General features: G+C 35.1%; 1 protein-coding gene, 1 long non-coding RNA gene and 1 pseudogene across 3 annotated transcripts; 2 read left to right on the top strand and 1 right to left on the bottom strand.

Moving 5' to 3' along the window:
- Positions 1-868: 868 nt before the first annotated feature.
- LOC103717993 (uncharacterized) lies at positions 869-7,143 on the bottom strand (annotated as a pseudogene). Its single transcript, XR_015971880.2, has 3 exons — positions 6,695-7,143; positions 5,788-6,365; positions 869-1,249 (listed from the first exon to the last, which is right to left on the bottom strand). The product of XR_015971880.2 is annotated as an uncharacterized LOC103717993 (transcript).
- Positions 7,144-11,039: 3,896 nt separating this feature from the next.
- On the top strand, positions 11,040-13,420 carry LOC120104788 (ACT domain-containing protein ACR12-like). The gene is made up of 4 exons (XM_039116551.3): positions 11,040-11,727; positions 12,318-12,415; positions 13,141-13,243; positions 13,328-13,420. The coding sequence occupies exons 1-4, from the start codon at positions 11,557-11,559 to the stop codon at positions 13,418-13,420; spliced, it is 465 nt and encodes a 154-aa protein (XP_038972479.3). The 5' UTR covers positions 11,040-11,556.
- A 4,072-nt stretch (positions 13,421-17,492) lies between these two features.
- LOC120104798 (uncharacterized) lies at positions 17,493-19,120 on the top strand. The gene is made up of 4 exons (XR_016398065.1): positions 17,493-17,961; positions 18,052-18,120; positions 18,495-18,667; positions 18,986-19,120. It is a non-coding gene; the product is annotated as an uncharacterized LOC120104798 (long non-coding RNA).
- Positions 19,121-19,243: the final 123 nt, after the last annotated feature.

Consider the following 19,243-nt stretch of genomic DNA (forward strand, 5'->3'; position numbering starts at 1 on the left):
AGAAAGTAGAAGAAAAAGAAAGGAAGAAAAAAAATACAAAAAGGAAGGAAGGAAAGGAGAGAGATGTGGAGGGTACTGAGGCACCGGATTGAGACTGCCACTAGGATGGGATAGGACAGCAGGCATCTTTAAAACTTTGATAAAGAAACCATCTATATTTTAGTAACTGAAGAGATGCATTTGAATTACATAATTCTCCAGTGGTGGGAATGTACAATTAGGATGTGGATTATTGGTTTTTACATCTGTGTAATACAGTCAAAAATGGGAAAAATATGGAAAGAAATCTGTGAACATACATAGACAATGGAAGAGAATCTCTTGGGAGTGGGTGAATAAGTCCACACCCCACTACAAACAGATCTGAACTAGCATTTGAAAGATTTATTACACCTAATCTACATGAAGCTGAAAGAACTAATATAAAAAGATCGAGGCTAAAAGAGTGGGGACAAAAAATAAAAATAAAAATGAACCCTATGCTGTCATGACCATTCAATATAATGAGGCCTGCTGGTTCATATCCTTTGTATATAATAATTTTCTATGAACAGTTTATCTCTAGAAAGATTCTTTCAACATTCACGAGAAAATTTTATGAAGCACTCATGCAATCATCATTGTCCTTGCTGCAATGTGTCGATGAGTATAGCAGGCAAAGCCAAGATACACAATGATGTATTAAAATAAGCACAATTAGGGTCAGCCAATGATTCTATTAACACAGCATAAGTTTGTCTATCTTCGATAGCAAACAGCATGACATAAGCTTTTAGAAGCTTCCATAAGATTTGTTATGAAGTAGAAAACTTCTGGAATGTCCACAGTTTAAACTTTCATTCCCAGTAATAATTGATGGATGCGCAGATAAGGAAAAAAAGGAATATGCTAAATTAATCGAGCATCAAAATATATAAGGAAGAACAATAATTTGAGGGTTTCTCTCATTGTATTCAATCTGTGAATTATATATAAATGCTAAAATACTGATGTTGGGAAGCCCTGTATTGCAAGCTTGAGTTCATTATTCTCTAGAATAATCAGAAAGAATGACAGAACTCACTTCCAATTCTCTGTCTTTTTGATGATATCCGATGTTTTGACCATTCTTCCAAGCTTCTGCGATGAAGAGCATTCAATCGGATAAAAGGACGCTTTTCTCGAATCATCTTTTCAGCACTTTTCCAATCCTCAGCCAAATCAAAAGCAACTAGAAGCGCACAGATGATGCATACACTCCTCCCATGGCCTGTTGCATGTTCAATGGTCCATCAGCTTATAATGACAAAAATTGAAATCTATTAATGGTTTCTCAGCACATTTCAGTGGCCATACTGATACATCAGTTATTAAATTGACACACAGCAATTGCGTCAGATGGTGCCCCCAGTAAGATAAAAAAAAACAAAACTACTATATCCGGTGCATTACTGTATTAAAATATTACAAAGTATCATCATCTTCTAGCACTTTGTTAAAAGATCAATGGAAACACTTATTTTTTCATTAAACTACTAAATGACGCATTGTTTTCATCCATCAATGCCCTCTCTAAATTCATCAAAGGTTGATTGTGAAGGGAAAAAAATAAATGATCAATTATGTAACTGTATACTTGAACACCATAATTTGACAAGCTCATGATTAAACATATTGCGAAAATAAAATCAACTAATCATTAGAACAGAAAACCTCAATATGTATAGAGTTTAGTCAACTTAATTCTTCAACAAAATGAGGAAACAGAAAATAACGACTGCACCTCATGAAGTGGGTTTACAACGACAGAAATGTGTCCAAAAAAGTCAATGATGTTTTTTGTAAAACGGAGTCAACTATGACTATAGGTTTCATTGCATAATGAAGTACAGAAGGCTTATACATTTTTGTGATAATTGCATATAAATAAATTTGTATATCTATCGTTCAAAACATAAATTTGTATATCTATAATAGCTAGGTAGCTGAAAAAACATGCAAGATGAGCAGTAGTATATAGGCATGCGAATACAGTTAAAAATGTAATCAAGACCTCATTTTTATCTTCATGTGGGTAAGATTCCACGCTTCTAAATATTAAAAAAAATTAGATTCATCACAGCAAAAAAAAAAAAAAAAAATCATATTATATCCACGAGTTAGAGCAAATATGAAAAAAAAAATCATATTACATCCACGAGTTAGAGCAAATATGAAGCTGAGGCACCACCGTAGTAAATTTGACTTATAAACAAGAAACAGATATGACATAAATTTGCTGTAAATTTTCTAATATGAAGAATGCTTCTGAAACATTTACTAAATGTCTGCACATAGTGTTGAAATCTTAAGAATCAAATTATATCATTTCCTTAATAGGAAACCAGGTTAACAAACTTCACTTTGCTTATTGATAATGAAGTTGCTTTATTTATAAAATAAGAAATAGAATATGGAAATAATGAGCAAATATTGGAGTTCTTTGTAGTTAAGAACAGGTAACTGAACGATAGGACAAGAGAATTTATACAAACACAGGTACATCTTGAAAAATATATTTTACTAATATTTAGGATGAATATATTTTTCTTAGCATAGTAAACATGTATAGAAGTATAAGATCATCTAAAAGACAAACTATATATTGCTTAAAGACTTAAAGTGACACACAACAATATATTGTCAAACACATGTATTTTATCAGAAAATATTGGACCATGAGATCTTCCAAAAGAGTATGTGTTTGATTGCTTACCAATATATGGTTATTAATGATCCCTTTTTGAAACATGTTTTGATTAGATAAATCCTATTCATTTTTAAAAGGTTTCAGTTAGCAATTGGAACAGAAATACTGCTTTGGATAGAGAATATGTGATCAAAAAGTAGATAGGATGATAATCTGCTTAAGTAGTTGAAATGAGCCAGTTGGTAGCAGGTTCCACAATGAGAGCATATCTTAAACTATGGTTTGGCATCTACAATGTCATGATAGTCTTGCACAAAGAATAATACCTCCTAAGAGTACAAGAAGAATTGAAACCAAGGCATCTCAACATTTCCACTTCTTTTGTACACTAACTTTACACAAATAAAGGACATGTTGGGAAAGCCACAATATAGAGAACCCAGAGTCATGTAATAATTTATTTAAGATGAAAATTCAGGCCATGATAGGATACTTGGGTAGTGGAACTCTTGAAGGGAAAATATAACTAAAGGGACAGGATTTTCATTTTAATTTATTTATAAAACTTGCAACCATGCTCTCCTAGGAGAATTGCCCATTTCTCACAGTCAACTAAGATTTGTATACCCCATTGCAAAAGGCTTTAGAAGCTGGCTACACATGGCTGAGGGTTTTGCAGCTTTATATAGAAGACAAACAGGTGTTTGCCATCGCTGCTCTTTTGAGAAGATTGAAAGAAACAATTTAAAATTGAAGAGTATAACAAAGAACAACAGCCACTTTAAGAGAAGATTAGGACTATGCCAGAACATATCACAAAAGAGAAAAGTAACTTAAAGCCCTCTGTGTGGTTGTCTTGAAACAATAATATTCCCTACTACAACTGAAGACAATAAAATGGCTTCTGACTACAACCAAAGACATTTTGGATATAAAGTTATGCCAGACACTTTTGGCATTTAGATTTAGCTTCTAAAGCCCTTTCCAAATTTCTTGAGACCAACTCAGTTAACAGTCATGGAGCCAACAGGCATCTATTTTCTTTATACATGTATATACATAGAGTGAGAAAATATAAAGTCATGGTTGGAAACCTAGAGAATTGATGGAGATTTCATGGATCAAGAATAGATAACAAAATAAGAAACAATTTGGGAGAGTGCTAATGAAGTTCAAGGGTGAACTGGTAAGAGTTTTGAAATCCCTACACATGGTGGTTGTTTCTGAAGCTTATTCCATACAGTTGCTTATCACAGAATTTGATTGTTGCAACATGAACACTATTTGTTTAGGTAAATATACAAACAAAAAGTAAAGTAATCATTGCCAGGAACTTTGCATGTTCACTGCAAAATACAGATTAAAAGAAATAACATATACGTTAAAAAATACTAAATGTTATGCAAAGTACATGAATCATAATATAAAGATCCCTGCAAATCACAAAGTGTGTCAAACCTTATAGATCTAAGCCATTAACACCACCTGTGCTCATCATATAATATGACCATGTTATATAAAGGTCGATGGCATTGTGCAATATGATATGCTAGAATAACTTGCATGAAAGGGATAGAGAAAAGAAATAGAAAGTCCAATTTAAATAGATACAAATGCCAGCTTGGAGCACAACAAAAATCCAGCATCCCAACAAGTTACTCATGTCTATCTCTCTCTCTCGCCCCCGGCCCAGAACAACAAAAATCCAGCATCCCAACAAGTTACTCATGTCCCCCCCCCCCCAAACAAGCTATATCCATGTCTTCAATATAGTGTTATCCTAACCAACAAGCAGTACCCCCCTAAAAAATTCAGTCTTATGGATCAAACTAGGATTATCATAGTTTGAAAATGTGTTACAATTGGCTCTCAACTTGATCTTAACCCTCCAAAAGTCATGCTGAATTACCTAATAAAGGCTTACATTGAAATACTTGGAGGGTCATAAGATCTTTCCTATTTCTTATACAATATTGGCTCAGGAAATTGGGGCCAAGATCCCCCTCAACTTGAAAAGAATCATAAATAAGGTCAAAAAAGGAGAGGTTTGATATAGGAAAAACTGCCTTCATCAATAATTTATTTTACTTTTCTACTTCTGCGAAGTCATGTTTCAAAATAAAAAAAAGGTCAAAATTGAATGTGCATAATTAAAAACAACACAATACTGACATTCATCTAGAACAATCTTTTTGATGTGAAGTTCCATATCACTGATCACAGGAGTAAAGAAAGGTCTGCACATATGTTGCATGATTGCAGACATGCGTAGGTGCAACTAAGCAATTATGTGTGCCCGTGCTTGCTAGTACTTAGGATAAGAATGATATTTACCTTTGGATTTTGTAGCATATAAGAGGTACGAAAAAGCTAAAATTAAGAAAAAGAAAACCATAAGGCAAGTAACAAGGAAACTAATGTTTCAATCTTATCCTAAGAAGGCGCTTCCCAAAGATCCTACCATTATATCTAATAATGTTGTGTAAAATTTTTAGATCCTATAATCTACTATCTCATATCTAACAAATGAGGAAAACTTTGCTCCTTGCAAATAGGTATTATCTTGTCCGAAAGCATCATTGGACCATGAAAAGATCAATTATATGAGACATTATTCTCTTCTTAATCTGCTTGATTCTTTCTATCAAGAAGCATTTTGCCCCTCCTTGTACTACCTGAAAATTAAAGGAGTATGTATGATAGCCATATGTTTGATATTTCAGGTTTTGATCAATATTGTAAAGATAATATAAAATCAACTTCAATTGAAATATACAATATCAAAATGTCATCTGTTTACTTGTTTATGTAATTACATTTTTCCTTTACATTTTGAGGAAAATGCAGCATGTCTTTCACAAATATCATTCCAAAACCAATGGAATGAATGTCCAATTGGGAATTATTTATACAAGATAATGAATGCTAAATTTATAGCAAACAACAATCAAGCTTTCAGTGTATAAAGAAATTTAAACATGATAAGAGTAAGGAGTTGATGCATATCACATATATGTGTGTGTGTGCATGTGTGTGCGTGTGTGCATGCATATACATATGTGTGTGTGTATATACATATATATGTAATATAATATAATATAATACAAAAGAGAACTCACCGAATGCACAGTGGACAAATACAGGTTTCTTTAAAGCCCGCTTTCTGCATGCCCACCGAACTGCAGATTCAATTTGTGATGGCTGAGGGGCCCTTGTATCCCAAATACCAATGCACAGATATTCATTCTGTGAGAGCACGGAGCTTCTTGGTAATTCACATGTGCAATCAATTACTGCAGGCTCACCTGGGGGCACATGATCCAATGAAAATGGCCAGGCTCCAACATATAAACCTTCAGAAATCTTGCTATATGCTGGTTCCCTGCTCTTCAATCTCCTCAAGAACACAAATATCCGGGCAAAAGCCAGAAAAGGCCCAAATATGAGCATCGACCAAAGAGGGAAACTCCCATCAGAGTTCTTGCCCAAAAGCAGGGGAAGATTGACTGCTGGAAGGGATGCAATAGCAACTAAATAATCAACCAAAGAGGCATGTAGAAGGGGTATAAGAATCACTTTCACACCAGACTCTTTGAGGAAATAAAATGCCAACAGTGAAACAGTTGCCTTCACTCCCATTATTGCAGATATACCCATAATTTTCTTCTTCCAACAACAATTCTTTCCTACTTTCTACCTGAAATCAAACAAAACCAAAGAGCTAAACAGTTAGAAGACCTCAGAAAACAGAGTTCCACCGCCGCTGCTGTGATAATAACAACAATTCTAAATATCGATATTGGCTCCAAAGTTCAATAAAAAAGAAACAAATCCCAGTAATATTTGTTTAAGATTCTTCTCCTCTACAGATACTTAAAGAACATGGAATGATAATGAACCACGACTAGTTTAACATGAAGAATGTAACCAGCATAAACTATTAAACCAAGTTCCAACAAATTTCACTTTACAATTCTTTTCAACGAACATCACAAGAGAGAAAAAGCATAGAATGATTAAGCTAACCTTGCAGCATAGTCAGAAAATCAATCCTTCTGCACTTCCAGATATACATTTAAGTTGATATTAACAAACTCTATCTTTTTGGGCTACATACGGGAACTGTTAGTGACCACAGCAAGCAACTTTTGAATTAAAGAAAAAAAAAGGAACTGCCTTTCATTCCTGAAAGCATGTTCATTTATAGTTTCTCCAGTCCCGGATGAATAAAAATTGGAAAAAATAGCTTCTTTTCTTACGAAAATAGGGCAAATGACATTTGTTCATCGACAACACCATATCCATAACAACATCGAACAAAATAAAATCTATTCGAGTTCCTCCAAATATCTTTAATAAATCGAAACATGAAAAGTAAAGCCCCGTGAAAGCTGTTGAAGCGTGATAAAAATTGCTCCATAACCGCAAAAATAAAAAGGAAACTGCAGAAAGGAATTGAACTGAATAGGGTTTCCCTAGATCGTACGACACAGAATCTGGGACCGTTTCGCCTTCACAAAATCACGTTTTAGAAGCTGTGCCAGAGATGGAAGCCGGGAAAACAAGACGAAGAAGTTGAGAGAAACGACGGGATATCTGGAGAGACCTTCGGGAGAGAGACGACGGCGAGCTTGACCCGTACTCGAGCTACTTTGGGAATCTCCGATGGACTTCAGCACACGGCGAGCCCCCTTTACCAGCATCCGTTCTTTTAAAACGAGAGAGCCGTGTGGACCAAATTGTTCCAGACTTCAGGAGGCAGGAAAGGATTTTTTTTATTGGGTTTTTTTTCTTCATAAAATCCTTCTAAATATTAAAATTTATATGAATATCTCTCTAAAATTAATATTTACATATATATTCTTATAAAATACTTATTTTATATGTATACCCTCCATTTTTCTTTTATCTTGCATACATGCCCATCCCATCAACTCCGTTAAGAAATTAGCGATTTAAAAGTAAAAATAACTGAAATACCCTTAATAGGTAATTGTACAAAAAGAAATATTTGATAAGGATATATATGCAAATAATACTTATGAGGATATTCATGCAATTTTACATATTTATGAGGGTTTATATAAAAAAATCTAATTTTATTTTTTCTATTTCAATATATTTTAGTTTTCAGTGGGATCTGTTAACTTGTTCCCACTTTAGAACTAAAAAGATACTTTTATAATTTTAATTAATTTTTAATTTAATAAATATAATTTTGGCTAATTACATTAGTTGAATCTTTATGTCAAAAGTATTCATACAAAAATAGTGTTTTGTGAGGCAAGCAAGTAAATATTAATTTAGAGGGCATTCGTGCAAATTTTAATATTTAGAAGGGTATTTATGCAAAAAGATAAGAATTTTTTTTTTGCATGTATATCCTCCAAATATATGAAATTGCATGAATACTATTCAAAATTACTATTTTTATGTATACCTTTATAAACATTTCTTTTTGCATGTTTACCCATTGATGGTATTTTTGTCATTTTAATTTTAAACCGCTAACTTCTTAACGGCGTTAGATGGTACGGATATATATATATAAAATAAATATTTGATGAGTGTTTATATACAAATATCAATTTTGGAAGGGTATTCACGTAAATTTTAATATTTAGAAAGGTATGTATGCAAGAAACTCTTTTTTATTTGTATCTCTTTATAAATCTGAAATTATATATACATACATACATACATACATACATACATCTATATATATATATCATAAATTTGTTTTTCTCATATATATGTTTATAAATTATTTTCTTTTGCTTTATTGAGTTAAAAATATATGCACAAAAAAATAAGTTATAAAGATATACATGTAATATTAAATTTTTATAAAAATATACATGTAAAAGAATAATTTATAAAGGTATAAATATAAATAGTAAATTTATGATAGAACATATTTAATTTCAAATATTTATAAGGAAATACATTAAAAAAATAAAACAAAATTATATTTAGCTAGTGCATTGCACATGATATATGGCATCTCTTAATTATATTTGTATATGAGCTTGGCACTAATGGTTCTATATTTGATCCGCTAGCATAGCATTGGGAAAGGAATGAAGATGAGACTTCTTCCCTGCCTTAAAAAGTGAATCGAGCAATCAACCCTGAGGTGGCTCGGTAAGGAAAGAAAGGTCAATCATCAGGGACGACTTCTTTGTCGGCAAAAATGGATTGGGGGGGACCACATTGGTGATTTTGGGTACTCTTTTTGTGTGTGTGTGTGTGTGTGTGTGTGTGTGTGTGTGTGTGTGTGTGTGTGTGTATATAAAAAATTACAGCCCATGCCTACTTTTTTTTTTTTTTTTTTTTTGACTAATAAGTCGTTCTACTTTAGAAGTCTCAAATTGACCCATAGGGTTACCCTGTTCCTTATCCAAAGTATCCCTTCCATCCATCTCATTAAACCATTTTGCCCCCCATTAGTTATCCTTCCAACATTTTTAGAGGAACATTGATTGGTAGGTTAGAGATGCTAGAAATTGAGAAATTTTGCTAAGGAGAAAGGCTATATTTCAATTTTGAGCTTAATTGGAGTTTATTTGACCCTATTTCAATATATATATATATATATATATATATATCATATATAGGTCCAATTGATTGACATGTATGAAATTTAGTCAATATGAGCATAAAGTCATATAATTGGATCTGTGAGTCAATAAATGGGATAGAAAGAAGATGAAATTGATAGATAATTTAAAAAAAAGATCAAGTTAGTGTACGAGCTAGATTCGGTAAATCGAGTTAGTTGATTCAAGTTAATTTGTTGGAATTAGTAAGAATTTTGCACAGTTGAGCTAATAATTGATCAATTCGAGGTGGAATTAGATAAAAGAGTATGTGAATCTAGTTTGGAATGAAGTGAGATGTGAAAAATTAGGTTAGAATAGATGAATTAGAGTTTGTAATTGGGAACAATAGACCAATTGATGTAATTAGCTTTGTTTGGGTTCAATTAAATATATAATTGATAAAATAAAGGTAGGATAGAGTAGACATCGACCCATTCAGTACTAATTGAAGAAAGAAGAGTGGTTTAGTGTGATAGAAATCCACCAAAACTAAGTAATTTTAGATTTAAAAGCATGATCACCTATTGATTTTAGAACTATTAACTTGGGATAGGATGATCACGAACTTTTACGCTTGTGTGATTGGAAAAAAAATCTTTCAACATATTTATTTATCTTGGAGGGAGTTAGGGCAGAAAGACTCATCGTGCTCTGTCTTCCATCCTCTCTTACTCATTCCTTCACCTCCTCTTTCTAATCCTGGCCTATCCTGTTGAAAGTTTTCAAAATAGATCTTAAATGGAAAAAATACAAGTTGGAAAAGGATTCATTTGATTTCTAAGCTCATCCAATAAAAATAAAAAATCTACAAGTTGCGAAGATGTGAAAGGAAAACTGTCTTAAAACGATCTTGACCATGCAAGTTTATAGGATCGATATAGATCCTTGCAATGTCATTTGGCGGCTAAACCCATTATTCTAATCAACCAGCCTGCCTAATTTGCCTCGCCGATCTCAGAGATCACCTGACGAATTTCTAGACAGAGAGGAAGCCAGTTGTTATATCATATCCGTACATCAGATCAGCATTCCATATGAACGGTTTGAATGGAACAAAAACCTACCTCGCTGTTCAATACATTATAGCAGATCCGCAACTATTGCCATAAATAGGCCGCATTCGCTCCCTCCCAATTTCAAATCTCAATACAAGGGAACCTTGGGCGATGGCGATGGCGATGGCGATGGCGCGCGCGTGCCTTCTTCCTTCTCGCTCTCGGTTCTTCCCTTGCCATCTCTCTCTCCACCACCCCTATAGGGTTCCCAAACTAGGGTTTCTACCCCATACCCCTTCTCGGCTCGGAATCGCCAACTCACCCCGTTCCTCGAGTATCCGATGCTCTGTTCCCGTAGAGGATTCTTTGGAACGACTCGTGGGTAAGCTCGAAAACTCGATCTTGATTCAAAGGGTTAGCAGCTTTCTTGGAATAGGCGATCTTGGGTACTTGAAGAAATAGGATTTGGTTTCTTGACTCTTTCACTAAGTTAGGCGATCTTTGGTTTTCTTAATGATGAAGAATCCAGTATTTGTGACTGTAGTCTAATTGTCTTCCATCTGAAATTGTTTCTATTGTTAAGATTGGTTTGATTGAAAGTTTTATTGTGGGATATTTTGCTGTGATTTTGATCTAATTTCCGAGACTATTGATGTGGTATCGTTTTGGAGCGATATATGGTTGTGCTTTATTAACGTCTATTATTTGGTTTTCACTTCACTGCAATGTATTGAAGGTGATGGAATTGTGCATCTTGTAATGCTGATTGAATGTTCTTGATGGCTTTGGAATGGTCAAACTGTGGTTATCATTAGGAGAAGCGTGTGTTAGTGATCATGGTTGTGTTTTTTGCGTTACATCTTGTTCTATTCTATTGCTCTGTCTTTCTAACAAGGTAAAAGAATCGAGAACAAGAAAATCAGATTTACTTAATCGGAAATGGTTCCTCTAGTAATCTTATGTAATGTGCTATGTTGTAGAAATGGTTCTCGGAATTCTTACAATCCTGTTCATGTGGTGAAATTTTCTTTCAAGGTATGTCCTCATCCTTGATTCTGCTGTTAAGTTTATGAACAGCAGTGTTAAGCCAGTGGAAGGTTGAGTTGCTGCACTGGGTTTTAATCATGCAATGGATGGACTAGTTATGATAATGCCAATAAAGAATCAGTTGTGGAGAACTAAATATAATTTGGCACTTCGGCCTATATGATTTCATTGCAAATTAGTTTTCAAGATTCTGTTTAAAGAGTTTTGATAGAACCAGCTTGCTTGTAATTTTCTTAGCCTCATTATGGATGGTGGTACAAATGTATGTATTGCTGCTTTGACAGTTTCTTTGCAGGCCTGGGAACTTGGCATGGATTCCGATGTACTGTTGTTTCTGATGGATCAAGAGTCATGTCCTGAAGAAACAATTGTGCAACTTAACTTTGGGGACCACTTGTGGACGCTAGTTGAACTGGTGAAGTGACTGGTTTTTCCATTTTCCTTCGATTACACAAAAAATGTTTTAGCTCCTTATGCTAATATCTGTTTTTTTGCAGACTATCTTGATTCTCTTATGATCTTCGCATGTACTATTTATGGCGATCCTTTGTGTTGTTTGCTAATAATTTACACGAACTTCTATGTATAACATGCATACCTATGCTTAAAATTGTATGTTGATGAATATTTCTTCCAGTTTACCTTCATTATTTTCAGGTGATAGAGCCATCACTGTAGCATAATTTGTGTTATTATGTTCCTAAGTGAAAAAGGAATCATTCTAGAAGCAGATCGTTTTTGTGGATATTAGGCCGTAATATGTTGTTATTAGTGCCAGCAAAAAGCACTTCCTTGGCAGTGAAGACTTGGGATAGTTACTGGTGATACCCTGTTGAGCATATTTATATGATTTGTTTGCTTTCTATTTTCTTATTTTTTCAGCACAACTGTCAACTGGGTGATGACTAGATAATTTTTCTGTGTAACAGTTCTGCTGTGGCTTGTTAGTTACAACGTATGCACTCGCAATAGAGTAATTATATCTCTGGGTTTGTGTTTCTGCAGTTGGAGGCTCTAGGAAGACTTGGCTGGGATGTGCTTAAGGGAACTGTGACAACCGAGGAGGCTTCTAGTTTGCAAACAAAAGTTTTAATTACACAACCGTGAGTAATCATTTCCGTATTTGAACAACATTTTGTATTTCAATCTGATGATTTTTTTCTTAGCCTATATCAAACAAAAGAGCAGCTTGAAAGTTGGAACCTCTACACTTTTGTAGAATATTAACAAACCTTCCCCCACAACTACTTTTACGCCACCCCAGTGGCTGCCTCAAGCTTTCAATAGATAATGATGTGAGCTTATGAGCTCTATTCACCATTATTCATTATGTACATGGATTTAGCTAGCATAGGACAAGCACTGTGATTGAATACCACAAATTTACTGGGGCGACCATAATATACTCCCCGGCTCAGGCAAGCTGCTGACAGTGAGATTTCTCATTCTTCTTGTTAAAAAGATGAAGTTACATAGCTGAATTACCATACCCAAGATATGAACCACAAATCCACAGTAACACTTTTGGAGTGCACACAGCTTATGGTAACAATCATGCATGCTGGAGAATGTCAATTAAGATCAATCTTGAAAGAATTTGTTTATAGGATGTCTTGAATACTACGAGATTTCTTTGGTCAGCCGTTTAACAGTATCATATTACCTGCTATATGATGGAAGTTAGTGTATTCTTTAACGTATAGAGCTGTCATTGAGACTACAGGGCTGACTAAAGCATTCCTTTCCATTTTATGATTGGATGCACAGCATCCATTTCATATCATATGCTGTAATTGATATTAAAAAATATATTTGTGTAACACCTTAGGAATCACTTTAATCAACAACTTCAAGGGCATAAAGTTGAGGATTATGATGTGTTAGAAGAAGCTGGGTTGGTCATTTACAACTGCCTTCTCAAGGATCATCCAGTATGATACATTTTTACTTGTGCCCCTTTTCAACTTTTTCTGTTTTTTAGTGATTCATTCACTATATTTAAGATTTCCCTGCAGGAGTTTATTCATATCACGGAGAAGTTGGATTTAGGTGAAAATTTTTCAGTAAGATATTCCAAGCTCTGCAGGCCAGCAGAAGTCCACTTCTGAATGTAGAATATGCTCTTTATATTGTTCTAGATTTGGTTATTAGGATGCATGGGTCTGTACAGCTGTGCTAAATTTCAAATTAATACAGTTCATATATAGTACATTCTACCAGTGTCCTAGCTACTGTTAGTAATAGAAAACTTAGGAATATTTTCTTTACTATAAGAAAATAAAAAACACAACCATGTGAGCATGCATAGAATGAAACTTAAGCTTCTTTTTTTTTTTTAACTCAATCAAAGTTTATCAAGAGGAATTGAGCTCAAAGCATTAGTAGGAAAAAAGGCTTTCTATCAAAGTTTGTTCACAGAAAAGTGGAGGATATAATAAATAACTGCATGCTATTTTATCATTATTTGCTGATTTCAGTAGATCTACTAGTCCCCTATGGACACTACTCTAACTAATGCTTTATAGATGGGGCTTTCTTTTGAATGTAAAGATTTCTGATGCACTGCCATTACCACAGTTATTAAAAATTTGCTTCTAGTGTATTCTTTCTTCAATTCTCTTGTTATATCTAAAGGCTGAAACGCTATGGAAATGTCCCATTAATTTTGATTATATGCTTATAGTAAGTGTGATTTAACTGGGAAGTAGTTATCAAATTAATCTCCTGGGCATCAACCTCCAGCCATGCATAATATAAGCAAGTTTAAGACTATTCGGTGTTTTAGTGAAGGAGTAGATCGGTCAGTTTGTTATTGTTATGAAACTGGTACTGTTGCCAACATAGTGTAACACAAACTGGTGGAATGGAAATGGAAAATAAACTAGCCCTTGGAGCCTGTATGATTACATTTAACTGGGTGCATTGGTCGACCAGTTACGGTAAGTGAGTGAGTCACTCCATTTTGGTTTGATGTAGTTTACTAGCTATGATGTAATTGAACCTACCAAAACTCTTCCAGTTGCAGTAACTTGTCCATGACCCCAATGTTGCAAGAACCAGTTATTTGTGCAGCTAAACAGCTTTATATAGCTGCAGTTGCTGTGATAATGCTATACAGGATTCTTGCTACATGCTAATGGTATTTAACTGTAACAAAAACCAGCGATTGATGAAACTCTCATGATCTATTTACTGTTTAGCTCTTATTTTCTATCATGTCGGGCTGCAAACAACCCTGTTTCGAGACCTTAGGCTCTGAAATGCTTGGTCAAACTAGATTTTGTCATTTTTTAGAAACTTTGATGTCATGCCCCCGACCTTAGTATTATATTTCGAGGGCATGAGGCATTTCACCTGTCATTGAATCAATATAACCTGAAAATCATATACTTCATATATAGGCAATAGTAATTATTAGAATCAGTAAACTACTAAATTGACATATCACATCAAGTCAAACATACCATCCTAAGTCATAGCCAAGAATTTGTTTCCAAAATTATAACTCAACTTTCAGTAACTAAGTATGTATACATAACTTTGAGCTGCACTTTAATATACACTACTCATCAAAACCAAACATACTGACTAGCAAGGCGGCCTTGCCTCTAATAACACTTTCTTAAAATGCTGATACTTGCCCAAGTCTCGGTCTGTAGATCTGAAAGATATAAGTGAAGATTATAAGCTTCACAACTTAGTAGCTAATCCACTAATGATGTTCACATAATGAATCGATACATGGAATCAAAATAAGATAGATTATCTAAGTCTCATGATCCTACCATGATCCGGGAGGATCACCAGACTCAGTATGGACTACTTTGACCACTACGAGTGTTCAGAAGAATCACCAAACTCGATGTAGATTATTTTAGTCACTACGAATATTCAAGAAGATCCCTAAATTTGATCTGGATCACTTTGGCCACTATGAGTATTTAACGAGATCACTAAATTTGATCTAAATCACTTTAGCTACTATGAGTATTTAATAGGATCATTAAAGTCGATGTGGATCAGTTTGGCCACTACGAATATCCAAGAGGATCACCAGCCCGATGTAGACCACTTTGGCCATTATGGATATCCAAGAGGATCACCAAACTCGATGTAGATCATTTTGGCCACTATGAGTATTTAGGAAGATCACTAGATTCGATATGGACCATTTTGACCACTGCGAGTGGGGTTGAACAGGGTTCAGGAGCGAGATCCGCCGCATTGAGAAGCCAAGTCGCATGTTAAACTTTTGAAAGCCATAACTTGATCATACGATGCCCAATTGAGATAATCTTTTCTTTTGAAATTAGGTATCTTTTGAAGATCTACAAGTAGTAGGTTGAATTAGGATGAAATTATATCGTTTAGACTTCAAAACGGGCTGGTCAAATTGAAAATTTTCTTTTCGGGCAATACTTTGACCAGGCATAGATCTCTATTTGAGAAGAATCAGGTACAGCGACAGAAGGCAGAGTCGATGTGAAAGTCAAGATCTATCTTTCTAAGAATTTTAGCTTTTTCTAGAATATTTCTAATATAGATATCTATTTTAGAAAAAAAGTCCTACTAGGTTTAGAAAGAGGAATCCGATCTAAATTATGTTAGGGCGACCTCATATTATAAATAGAGGCTATATACCTCGTTGTTTTTAATGATTAATGAAAGAAAAAAGGACTTAAGCCCTACTTTCGAAATTTTTCTATCCTCTTATAGTTATCTTCCGAGAGATTCGAGTTGAGCAGGTTGAAGAAAATCTTTCTTCTCCCCGATCGGATCAAGTTGGTGTCAGAGCCATGCTCTTATCTAGTGGAATTCTAACTTGATCTGATCAGATCAAGTTGGTATTAGAGCTCTAATCCTCAACATCTATGGGAGCCTTAGTGCATGGTCCAGATGCACAAGTAGTACAAGCAGTCAGAAGAAGGGCTATCCGTGCTTCAAAGACAAAGACGAGTATGGCTGTTAGGTTTTTCTTGATGGATGATTAGACAAAGAGATATTTTATACAACTAGAGGAGAAGATTACCTAACTCATCGATATCATGTCTCGATTAGTGACGCCTTCAACATGAGCACCAGCAACTCTATCTTTGAGGAAAACCAAGTGGTTCAGCTGCGAGGCAGGAAAGCAAGCATTTTTCCATCTTCAGTTTTTATTTAGTAGGAGCTAAATCTCCTAAACAAGAGGAGCTTTGATCTAGAAGGATCACCAGAATTGATTTGGACCACTTTGGCCACTACGAGTATTCAAAAGAATCACCAAACTCGATATGGATCACTTTAGTCACTAAGAAAATCACCAAACTCGATCTGTATCACTTTGGCCACTTTAAATATTTGTTGCCGAACGGATGAGAAAAATGTTCCAGCAAAAGATTTTTCTTTTTCGTTCTCTTGTGTATACTGTCTTGTAGGGGGAGGGGGGAATCGGTCCTTGTTTTACTTCTTTATTATAAGCACTGTTTGTTCATGGTCGCTTTTTCTAAAAATACATTAGTAGGTTCTCTATTGATTCTTAGTCATTAACTTATCATAATCAAATTTTTATTTTTAATTTTTTTTTCTTTGACCTTATTTTTTACCATCATCATCGTTGTTTTGTTATATAGCTTTTACCTCACTTTAATAAAATTTTCGTGCTTTTTCATGTTTTATGTTGCAGGCTCTGTGTTAGACTAAATATGTAAAATATTAATTTTTAATTGGATGTGTTTCCAATTTGTGACGGTTTTTATGACTCAATGGCCTATTATAGTCTTGAAGGTTTGAAGGCTCTTCCTATCAGGACCATTGAGCTGATTTTTTTGTTGACAGCTTGGTGCTGATGTATGTGTACATGTTAAAGACGATGGAACAAAGCGAAGGCTTGATGCTTTGTGTTTCATATTTTTTCCTATTATGTATCATTGTATACTGTTCTGCATTACTGTATAGGTTGCTTTAGATTCGAGCACACTTTTCTTTCAGAAATATCCATGATGAAAAAGAGCTGCAAAAATTACGATGTCAAATCAGATGTCAGTTTTACATCATTGTTCAAAAAATTGATTCATAGGCCATCTAATAGCCGGCAGTCAGGCTTTCAGGTCTGGGGTACTATTCCTATGGTAGCATTATCACTATCTTACTAGTTCATAGTGGTAGACTTGTCAAACATCGTTGCTGCATCCAACATCTATCTGATTGCCACCATGTTACTGATTTCAAATATATAGAATACTAGGGGCTCCCCAACCTTTTGCAATTAATCCATAGTATGTTTATCGATACCAATGAATATGATTGAGGAAAGAAAAAAAATAAAGTTAAAATTATAAACTGCATCGCTATTTTTCTTACTGCGATCAGTTAGGTGTCATTGAGTTTTATTGTAGAATATGCAGTTTTAGCTTGGTTAGGTAAATTCCCTACATATTTTTGTGCTTTGTAAACCATATGAATACAACTTACAGACATCACTATACTCCGTGCAACTCTTTAATGATACCTTCAGAGTGAATTTGGAAAGGGCTCAGCATGTGTTTGCCAATTTTGTACCAGCATGCTGACAATAGAGACTGCTGTTCGACCTGGACTGCTGCTGGGCATCATCAAGAATTTGTTTCATCTAAATATTAACGTGGAATTGGCTGAGTTTTACAACTACGTATGTCTGCATTTATTTTCTCAATAACTGGCCGTCTCTTGCCCTCCAATTTTCTTGCCCAAATGTGATAATACGCGTCATATATGACAGGAATCATTTGCCAAGGGTAAATTCCACGTCAGCTGGAATGGCGCAGCACTGGACGACTTCCATACTCGGGTAATTATATTCTTTTCTCTAAGCGTCATTCTTTCAGCACTTGCTGTTGTCATTCTGGATCCTGCAGTAGTCTCATAAAATGATCGCCTCAAGCATAGTGTCAATTTATCACCTCAAGCATAAAATTGCATGGGTTACATTGGACTGTTTTCAGAAATAATTACCCTAAAAATGCTGATATCCATCATTTTTTCACACTATTTAGTGTCCGAAGACAGTCATCTAGCTCTGCTTGTATGATTGGATTTAGTCTACAGTTCGTCATGTTATCACCTGCTTTTGTTGGGACTCAAATGTGAAGCAGCATCAAGGTCTCCATCTTCCAGCTGTTATATGTCCGTAGCATTTACGTTTGCATTGTTTAAATATTTCAGGCCCGGATACACTGTTTGGAAAGCCTTCTTTAAGACAGCCATATATACTCCGTCAATGTACAGAACCGACAGCTGCCACAGTTCCCCCTTCACGACAGCTGCCCCAGTTCCCTGCTCTGTTCGAGCTTCTTCGCCCGTTTCCTGGAGAAACTACGTGGACCGACAGATTACAGGTTTGTCGTCTGATTGCGTGATCTCCAAATGAGCTCTGGATCTTTCATTTCTGAAGGGTGTTAGATACGTCTAAATTTCTCTGAGGTTCTTGAGTTAGTGTACCAACCAGGTGCCAGCAATTAGCTTTATCAACTTACCATTGCAGTCATACGGGATTTGAAGATGGAAACTATAATTTTAAGATGGGATAGTAGGGGTGCAATCGAGCCTGAGCCAAGTACCAAGCTGCTTGGTCTCGGCCCAGGTTTTAAGTAAGTTGTTCGAGCTTGGCTTAGGCTAAACTTTGAGCTGAATATTTGAACAATCTCCATGTTCAGGCCCGGGACTCAAACGTGTCCGAGCTCAGCTCAGTTTCCCAGTGGAGCGGAGCTCAAACGAGCTGATAACATGAGCAGATAGAAGAGTTGATTAATCTTATCTTCTCGTTACTTCTGGATGATAAGAAGAGAGCGATCGACAAGTATACCAGGAATAAGTCTATTAAATTCCTAAATTTCCTGACAGAGTTAGCTGCTAAGGTCCGTAATCCACGACTTCAGTCCTCTTTTCAGCGCAGGCATCGATACCAAGCACAA

The sequence above is a fragment of the Phoenix dactylifera genome, chromosome 12 (genome assembly GCF_051530095.1).
Source record: "Phoenix dactylifera cultivar Ajwa chromosome 12, Ajwa_hap1_PhDact_Kaust_v1.1, whole genome shotgun sequence".
NCBI classification, from domain to species: domain Eukaryota; kingdom Viridiplantae; phylum Streptophyta; class Magnoliopsida; order Arecales; family Arecaceae; genus Phoenix; species Phoenix dactylifera.